General features: G+C 45.1%; 1 protein-coding gene across 1 annotated transcript; it reads right to left on the bottom strand.

Moving 5' to 3' along the window:
• Positions 1-225: 225 nt before the first annotated feature.
• On the bottom strand, positions 226-9,885 carry LOC311101704 (protein C3orf33-like). The gene is made up of 5 exons (XM_084142856.1): positions 9,758-9,885; positions 9,535-9,594; positions 7,418-7,571; positions 2,737-2,900; positions 226-1,157 (listed from the first exon to the last, which is right to left on the bottom strand). The coding sequence occupies exons 1-5, from the start codon at positions 9,866-9,868 to the stop codon at positions 903-905; spliced, it is 744 nt and encodes a 247-aa protein (XP_083998982.1). The 5' UTR covers positions 9,869-9,885; the 3' UTR covers positions 226-902.
• Between the last annotated feature and the right edge of the window lie 114 nt (positions 9,886-9,999).

The following is a 9,999-nucleotide window of genomic DNA, read 5'->3' as shown; positions in this document are numbered from 1 at the left end:
CAGCAAGACAATGACCCAAAACACGCAATCAAGTCTACATGAAAATGGCTAAAAAGCAACACATTTCTAGTTTTGGAATGGCCTAGTCAAAGTCCAGACCTAATCCCAATTGAGATGTTGTGGCAAGGCTTGAAACGTGCAGTTCATGCTAGAAAACCCACAGTTCATGATTGATGTCTTGTAGAATACTAAACACAAGACGAAAATGTTTTGTACCAAAATAGCACCCACCTGTTGTGAATGTCAATATACTGTATATGCATATTTATTTCACAATAGGGGAAAGATAAAAAATTGCGCGATTGACCTAGATATGTGGATTTTTCGTGTCGCCTTTCTTTTGACTAACGAGTTTGTTTACATTATCTAATCAAACATCCACACATTTCTATCCCACAAAGAACACTTCCTGTAATTAGACCATTTTCTATGCTCTCTGGTCATGTAGTTGCCGTGTCAGTGCGTTTAATCCCCATCGACATATCAACTTTGATAGACACGTGGGTCAACCCCATGTAACCCCCATCTTTTTGAGACATCGTTTCACATTTTTACCCGACATTAAAGTACAGGAGAAAAGATGGTTTGCACGGGTAATCGTATGAATATTATCAGTTTCTATTTTGACAGCAATCGGTGAAGTGGCAATTAGTTGACAAATAGATGGCCCACTTCTCAAAAACAGACAAATGATGGCAGAGCTGTTTTCCCAGGTGGACGTGGCTTGAACCTTGCTACATTCATAAACTTCCTTTCAAGCCCACTTGAATCAACCAAATCAGTCAGTCAGTCAATCAACCAGTCAGTCAGTCAATCAACCAATCATTCAGTCAGTCAGTCAGTCAATCAACCAATCAATCAGTCAGTCAGTCAACCAATCAGTCAGTCAGTCAATCAACCAATCATGTCCACTTGAAGATCCTCCTGATCAGTCTGACCAGTGAGTTCTCCCTGACAGCCTGTGAGGTCCTTTCCCATAGGCTGTCCTCTTTCCACATGCCCCGCCCCTTCCGCTCGGCCTTGACCTCTGCCCTGAGCAGCCGTTGGTGGAGCCGCAGGTAGAGACGGGACTGGGGGTGGAGTCCAGAGACTGGGACGGTGCGTGCCAGACCCAACCTCAACACCTCGTCATTCAGACACAGACTCCTCAGTGACCCCTGGGGGAGAGAGACAGAGGGAGGTTAATAACACTTATCTGTAGGTTTCATTGTCTTCCAACATTCAGTTAATTAATACAGTCATAAAGAGTAACAGTGTCCTGAAGATACCAGAGAGTCAGTAACTAACTAATGTTCCTCCAATCACAGACACAGACAGTAAGGCTGCATTTACACAGGCAGTCCAATTCTGATCTTTTTTACACTAATTGCTCATTTGCAGCCTTACTGACCTGCTAACAGACAAAGACAGTAACTGACCCTGTTAACAGACATAGACAGTAACTGTACCTGTTAACATACACAGACAGTAACTGACCCTGCTAACAGACAGACAGTAACAGACCCTTCTAACAGACAGTAACTGACCCTGCTAACAGACAGACAGTAACTGACCCTGCTAACAGACAGACAGTAACTGACCCTGATAACAGACAGTAACTGACCCTGATAACAGACAGACAGTAACGGACCCTTCTAACAGAAAGCAACTGACCCTGCTAACAGACAGACAGTAACTGACCCTGCTAACAGACAGACAGTAACTGACCCTGCTAACAGACAGACAGTAACTGACCCTGATAACAGACAGACAGTAACTGACCCTGATAACAGACAGTAACTGACCCTGATAACAGACAGACAGTAACGGACCCTTCTAACAGAAAGCAACTGACCCTGCTAACAGACAGACAGTAACTGACCCTGCTAACAGACAGACAGTAACGGACCCTTCTAACAGACAGTAACTGACCCTGCTAACAGACAGACAGTAACTAACCCTGCTAACAGACAGAGAGTAACTGACCCTGCTAACAGACAGACAGTAACTGACCCTGCTAACAGACATACAGTAACTGACCCTGCTAACAGACAGACAGTAACTGACCCTTCTAACAGACAGACAGTAACTGACCCTGCTAACAGACAGACAGTAACTGACCCCGCTAACAGACTGACAGTAACTGACCCTGCTAACAGACAGACAGTAACTGACCCTGCTAACAGACAGATAGTAACTGACCGTGCTAACAGACAGACAGTAACTGACCCTGCTAACAGACAGACAGTAACTGACCCTGCTAACAGACAGACAGTAACTGACCCTGCTAACAGACAGACAGTAACTGACCCTGCTAACAGACAGACAGTAACTGACCCTTCTAACAGACAGACAGTAACTGACCCTGCTAACAGACAGACAGTAACTGACCCTGCTAACAGACAGACAGTAACTGACCCTGCTAACAGACAGACAGTAACTGACCCTTCTAACAGACAGACAGTAACTGACCCTGCTAACAGACAGACAGTAACTGAGCCTGCTAACAGACAGACAGTAACTGACCCTTCTAACAGACAGTAACTGACCCTTCTAACAGACAGACAGTAACTGACCCTGCTAACAGACAGACAGTAACTGACCCTGCTAACAGACAGACAGTAACTGACCCTGCTAACAGACAGACAGTAACTGACCCTTCTAACAGACAGTAACTGACCCTGCTAACAGACAGACAGTAACTGACCCTTCTAACAGACAGTAACTGACCCTGCTAACAGACAGACAGTAACTGACCCTTCTAACAGACACCAGACAGTGCAGTGTCTCCTCCTCTCTGCTGACCAGTTTGAGCCACACCGTCTGGGCCGGGCTCAGGTGCTGCTCAAGCCACGCCCTCCCCTCTGGGGTCAGCTCCACCCCCGCCAGGCGCACAGCCAGGGGAAACACACCACCACCACCTGAGGAGAGAAGACCTGCCCAGGTGAGACACACATACAGTACACCTGACCTCTTGACCCCTGTAGAGTGGACCTGGATGTTGAACTATGGCTGTGGTCCACTGCATAAACCTGAAGGTGGCACAGTGAAGATCCTGACCAACTGAAAGAACAAACAGAAAGACAGACTGTTGGAAGATATAGCAGCAGACATGCACTATGGAAAGCTGTCCAACTACAGCAGTAGATATACTGTATTACTAAAGGCACAGGCAAGCGAATACACGCAACAACAAAAAGACTGTGGCCAGAGGTCAAGCCTGTGTCGTAAAACAACAGGAACTCAAAGAGACAGAGCTATAGAGAGAGACACTTCTAATCTCTGTAACTAGAGAAGAGCTTAGTAAGAGAATCTCCCTGGCCACGGATGGAGCTGAAAGAGCACTATCTAGTACCCTCAGTTTGACTGCAGGGAAGAACCATAACTTAATACTGCAGCTAGCCTCTTCTCTAACAGGCTTTACTATGCTAACTCAGTCTGATGAAGGGAGCTAAACTACATCTTGTAAATGTGTACGGTCCGGTGCCTCTGAATGCACGTCTCCTGAGTGGCGCAGTGGTCTACGGCACTGCATCGCAGTGCTAACTGTGCCACTAGATCCTGGTTCGAATCCAGGCTCTGTCGCAGCCGGCCGCGACCGGGAGACTCATGGGCGGCGCACAATTGGCCCAGCGTCGTCCAGGGTAGGGGAGGGAATGGCCGGCAGGGATGTAGCTCAGTTGATAGAGCATGGCGTTTGCAACGCCAGGGTTGTGGGTTCGATTCCCATGGGGGGCCAGTATAAAAAAAAATATGTATTCACTAACTGTAAGTCGCTCTGGATAAGAGCGTCTGCTAAATGACTAAAATGTAAATGTAAATGTAATGCGGGCAGAAGGCATGAAACTCACTCAATTTTTACAAAAAAATGTTGGTCTTAATTAGATAAAGGTGAAAAAGATGTCGTGTTTCAGTCACAATGACCTTCATCAGACATCAAGCCATGATCCAATACCTATCAAATCAAATGAATTGGATTAAAGTAGCATTTACTTTGGTTTTAGGAAAATATAGAAAACTGACTCTACAGGAGAGGCTAACCATTAGGTTGACTACAATACTTCAGCAAATATCAAAGCCAACCTTCCCTTCCACTAAATCCAACAGCATAGTTAAAGAGAGCAGACGGTCTATGGCTGACTCAGATATATTAAAGAGAGCAGCAGACGGTCTATGGCTGACTCAGATATATTAAAGAGAGCAGCAGATGGTCTAAGGTTGACACAGATATGTTAAAGAGAGTAGATGGTCTATGGCTGACACAGTTATGTTAAAGAGAGCAGCAAATGGTCTATGGCTGACATAGTTATGTTAAAGAGAGCAGCAGATGGTCTATGGCTGACACAGATATATTAAAGAGAGCAGCAGATGGTCTATGGCTGACACAGTTATGTTAAAGAGAGCAGCAGATGGTCAATGGCTGACACAGATATGTTAAAGAGAGCAGATGGTCTATGGCTGACACAGTTATGTTAAAGAGAGCAGATGGTCTATGGTTGACACAGTTATGTTAAAGAGAGCAGCAGATGGTCTATGGCTGACACAGATATGTTAAAGAGAGCAGATGGTCTATGGCTGACACAGTTATGTTAAAGAGAGCAGATGGTCTATGGTTGACACAGTTATGTTAAAGAGAGCAGCAGATGGTCTATGGCTGACACAGTTACATTAAAGAGAGCAGCAGATGGTCTATGGCTGACACATATATTTTAAAGAGAGCAGATGGTCTATGGCTGACTCAGGATGTTAAAGAGAGCAGACAGTCTATGGCTGACTCAGTTATGTTAAAGAGTGCAGCAGATGGTCTATGGCTGACTCAGTTATGTTAAAGAGAGCAGCAGATGGTATATGGCTGACATAGTTATGTTAAAGAGAGCAGCAGATGGTATATGGCTGACTCCGTTATGTTAAAGAGAGCAGCAGATGGTTTATGGCTGACTCAGTTATGTTAAATAGAGCAGCAGATGGTCTATGGCTGACTCAGTTATGTTAAAGAGAGCAGCAGATGGTATATAGCTGACTCCGATATGTCAAAGAGAGCAGCAGATGGTCTATGGCCGACACACTTATGTTAAAGAGCGCAGCAGGCGGTCTATGGCTGACACAGTTATGTTAAAGAGCACAGCAGATGGTCTATGGCTGACTCCATTATGTTAAAGAGTGCAGCAGATGGTCTATGGCTGACTCAGTTATGTTAAAGAGAGCAGATGGTCTATGGCTGACACAGTTATGTTAAAGAGAGCAGCAGATGGTCTATGGCTGACTCAGTTATGTTAAAGAGAGCAGATGGTCTATGGCTGACACAGTTATGTTAAAGAGCGCAGCAGGCGGTCTATGGCTGACACAGTTATGTTAAAGAGTGCAGCAGATGGTATATGGCTGACACAGATATGTTAAAGAGAGCAGATGGTCTATGGCTGACACAGTTATGTTAAAGAGAGCAGCAAATGGTCTATGGCTGACATAGTTATGTTAAAGAGAGCAGCAGATGGTCTATGGCTGACACAGATATATTAAAGAGAGCAGCAGATGGTCTAAGGTTGACACAGTTATGTTAAAGAGAGCAGCAGATGGTCAATGGCTGACACAGATATGTTAAAGAGAGCAGATGGTATATGGCTGACACAGTTATGTTAAAGAGAGCAGATGGTCTATGGTTGACACAGTTATGTTAAAGAGAGCAGCAGATGGTCTATGGCTGACACAGTTACATTAAAGAGAGCAGCAGATGGTCTATGGCTGACACATATATGTTAAAGAGAGCAGATGGTCTATGGCTGACTCAGATATGTTAAAGAGAGCAGACAGTCTATGGCTGAAACAGTTATGTTAAAGAGAGCAGCAGATGGTATATGGCTGACATAGTTATGTTAAAGAGAGCAGCAGATGGTATATGGCTGACACATTTATGTTAAATAGAGCAGCAGATGGTCTATGGCTGACTCCGTTATGTTAAAGAGAGCAGCAGATGGTTTATGGCTGACTCAGGTATGTTAAAGAGAGCAGCAGATGGTCTGTGGCTGACTCAGTTATGTTAAAGAGAGCAGAAGATGGTCTATGGCTGACTCAGATATGTTAAAGAGAGCAGCAGATGGTATATAGCTGACTCCGATATGTCAAAGAGAGCAGCAGATGGTCTATGGCCGACACACTTATGTTAAAGAGCGCAGCAGGCGGTCTATGGCTGACACAGTTATGTTAAAGAGCGCAGCAGATGGTCTATGGCTGACTCAGTTATGTTAAAGAGAGCAGATGGTCTATGGCTGACACAGTTATGTTAAAGAGAGCAGCAGATGGTCTATGGCTGACACAGATATGTTAAAGAGAGCAGATGGTCTATGGCTGACAAAGTTATGTTAAAGAGAGCAGCAGATGGTCTATGGCTGACTCAGTTATGTTAAAGAGAGCAGATGGTCTATGGCTGACACAGTTATGTTAAAGAGCGCAGCAGGCGGTCTATGGCTGACACAGTTATGTTAAAGAGTACAGAAGATGGTCTATGGCTGACTCAGTTATGTTAAAGAGCGCAGCAGATGGTATATGGCTGACACACTTATGTTAAAGAGCGCAGCAGTTGGTCTATCACACTGTAGAGGCAGGTAGCTTAGTGGGTAAGAGTGTTGTGCCAGTAACCGAAAGGTCGCTGGTTCTAATCCCCGAGCCCACTAGGTGAAAAATCTGTCGATGTGCCCTTGAGCAAGGCACTTAACCCTAATTGCTCCTGTAAGTCGCTCTGGATAAGAGCGTCTGCTAAATGACCAATTATTTTATTATTATTAAAGTTGAAGGGGATGTGAACCCATTCATTCTTCCATACGTTAAGCCAGCAGGGGCAGAGGAGAGGGATGTAGATGGGGGTACGTTTAGCCAGCAGTGGGGAGAGGAGAGAGATGTAGATGGAGGTACCTTTAGCCAGCAGGGGGCAGAGGAGAGGGATGTAGGTGGGGGTACCTTTAGTCAGCAGGGGGAGAGGAGAGGGATGTAGGTGGGGGTACCTTTAGTCAGCAGGGGGAGAGGAGAGGGATGTAGGTGGGGGTACCTTTAGTCAGCAGGGGGAGAGGAGAGAGATGTAGATGGAGGTATGTTTAGCCAGCAGGGGGGGAGGAGAGAGATGTAGATGGGGGTACCTTTAGCCAGCAGGGGGAGAGGAGAGGGATGTAGATGGGGGTACCTTTAGCCAGCAGGGGGAGAGGAGAGAGATGTAGATGGGGGTACCTTTAGCCAGCAGGGGGAGAGGAGAGGGATGTAGATGGGGGTACCTTTAGCCAGCAGGGGGAGAGGAGAGAGATGTAGATGGGGGTACCTTTAGCCAGCAGGGGGCAGAGGAGAGAGATGTAGATGGGGGTACCTTTAGCCAGCAGGGGGCAGAGGAGAGGGATGTAGATGGGGGTACCTTTAGCCAGCAGGGGGGAGAGGAGCGAGATGTAGATGGGGGTACCTTTAGCCAGCAGGGGGGAGAGGAGAGGGATGTAGATGGGGACGTGCTCCACTTCCAGGGCTCTCTCTGTGATGGTCTGGACCCTCCCTCTGAGGCTCACATTGTTCTCTATGAACCGTGCTGGGATCTCAGAGGCTACGCCGAACCTAGTCATCTGACGAGGGTGGTGAGACATGAAAGACCTTGTTAGAAAAGCATTCATAATGGGAATAACTGTTGTAAGTACAATGTGTTGTAATCAGTTACACTGAACCTTCCTAAGTCACCATGAAATATTGTTTTGGCAACACAGAATTGGAACTGCTACTAGCATTCTATTGGGTAAACAAAACCACAGATCATTCTGAAAAAAAATATAAACGCAATATGCAACAATTTCAACGATTTTACTGAGTTACAGTTCATATAAGGAAATTAGTCAATTAAACGATGGATTTCACATGACTGGACAGGGACAGCTGGTCCAGCCAATCAGAATCCGTTTTTCCCCACAAAAGGGCTTTATTACAGACAGAAATACTCCTGTTTCATCAGCTGTCCGGGTGGCTGGTGACTAAGACGGATTTGGAGGTTCTGGGCTGGCGTGGTTACACATGGTCTGGTGTTCAACCTTCCCAAGTTCTCTCATGTCACCCCGCTCCTCTGCACACTCCAATGGCTTCCAATTGAGGCTCGCATCTACTACAAAACCATGGTGTTTGCCTACGGAGCTGTGAGGGGAACGGCACCTCCTTACCTTCAGGCTCTGATCAGACCCTACACCCAAACGAGGGCACAATGTTCATCCACCTCTGGCCTGCTAGCCCCCCTATCTCTACGGAAGCACAGTTCCCGCTCATAAATTGAATGCACCAATTTGTAAGTCGCTCTGGATAAGAGCGTCTGCTAAATGACGTAAATGTAAATGTCTGCTGTTGTGAGGCCGGTTGGACGTACTGCCAAATTCTCTAAAACAACATTGGAGTCGGCTTACGGTAGAGACATGAACATTAAATTATCTGGCAACAGCTCCGGTGGACATTCCTGCAGTCAGCATGCCAATTGCACACTCCCTCAAAACTTGACACATCTATTGCATTGTGTTGTGTGACAAAACTGCACATTTTAGAGTGGCCTTTTATTGTCCCCAGCACAAGGTGCACCCTGTGTAATGATCACACTGTTTAATCAGCTTCTTGATATGCTACACCTGTCAGGTGGATGGGTTATCTTGGCAAAGGAGAAATGTTCACTAACAGGGATGTAAACAAATTTGTGCACAAAATTAGAGAAATAAGCTTTTTGTGTATATAGAACATTTCTGGGATCTTTTATTTCAGCTCATGAAACATGGGGCCATCACTTTACATGTGTTTATATTTTTTGTTCAGTATATTAGCTAAACAAAACAACAGATCATTCTATTACCTAAACAAAACAGATCATTCTATTAGCTCAACAAAACGACAGATCATTCTATTAGCTAAACAAAACGACAGATCATTCTATTAGTATTTTTTTAAATAAATGTTTTATTTATTTTTTAGTCATTTAGCAGACGCTCTTATCCAGAGCGACTTACATGAGCAATTAGGGTTAAGTGCCTTGCTCAAGGGCACATCGACAGATGTTTCACCTAGTCGGCTCGGAGATTAGAACCAGCGACCTTTTGGTTACTGCTAAACAAAACGACAGATCATTCTACTAGCTAAACAAAACGACAGATAATTCTATTAGCTAAACAAAACGACCTTTCTAAAGCCAAGGGATGGAAGTTGATGATCTGGTTAAGAAGAAAAGGCTGTTAGGCTGACTATCTAAACAACATCAACTAGGATAAACAACACATTAGGCAAACAGCTCATCAACTGCCATCCTAAATTGATCCTGACCTTATAACCTACGCAGAACAGCCATCTGGCATTTCATTGAATAAGGGGGAAGGGCTCATCTCGTCTGGTTAAAACGCCACAATATGTCGATATCGTTAAGAGAATTCCCTTGACATTGGCCAGAGAGAGAATTTCGCCCAAGTCTTCCTTTAACCAGGGTTCGTGTGAAACCCGACTCGCTACCGCCTCCTGGAGGAACATGCCTGCATCACATTTGGCTTTTTATGCATAGGCTAAATTACTTACCAATTTAATACTCCTTGATATTACTATTACCCCGGCAATTGCTAGTCCAGTACTGATGTTCTAGAGGAGAAAACAAGATATGTTAGCTAAAGATGTTGGAATGTGTTAGCTGGACCTTTAGTACATTTTAACAACAGCTAATCTGCTGTCTCATTTGAACGAAGCGTCTACTTCCTCCCCATCAATGTTTGAATGTGCAATTTGTATCCCAGTCGGTTCTTACCCGGACAAAGGTTAAATGATCGTCAGCGAACTGAGAAATTACAGAAATTATGTTTTTAGAAGGCTTTTCTCCTTTCTCGTCTGTCTCTGCCTCACTCCTGGACTCCGGCATGTTGTTGACATGTCTAAAAGACTACAAAAGTCGCTCCGCCCACTAGGTAGTGAAGGTGGCGTGGACCCAAAACCTCCAGCACCGTCTGGTGTGGCGTTTTCGTAAATGTTTTATTATCTGGTCCTAGAGCT

The sequence above is a fragment of the Coregonus lavaretus genome (assembly GCF_964263955.1).
Source record: "Coregonus lavaretus genome assembly, chromosome: 26".
NCBI classification, from domain to species: Eukaryota; Metazoa; Chordata; class Actinopteri; order Salmoniformes; family Salmonidae; genus Coregonus; species Coregonus lavaretus.
The sequence above is the reverse complement of the archived record's forward strand: the minus strand, read 5'-3'. Positions and strand labels throughout refer to the sequence as shown.

What these genes read in the sequence shown, in the direction of transcription:
- LOC311101704 (XM_084142856.1), bottom strand. Translation starts at nt 9,868, where the DNA reads ATGCCGGAGTCCAGGAGTGAGGCAGAGACAGACGAGAAAGGAGAAAAG. An exon ending in ATCATTTAACCTTTGTCCGG is followed by an intron (nt 9,595 to 9,757) that starts GTAAGAACCGAC and finishes TTTCTCCTCTAG; the next exon opens with AACATCAGTACTGGACTAGC. An exon ending in TATCAAGGAGTATTAAATTG is followed by an intron (nt 7,572 to 9,534) that starts GTAAGTAATTTA and finishes CACCCTCGTCAG; the next exon opens with ATGACTAGGTTCGGCGTAGC.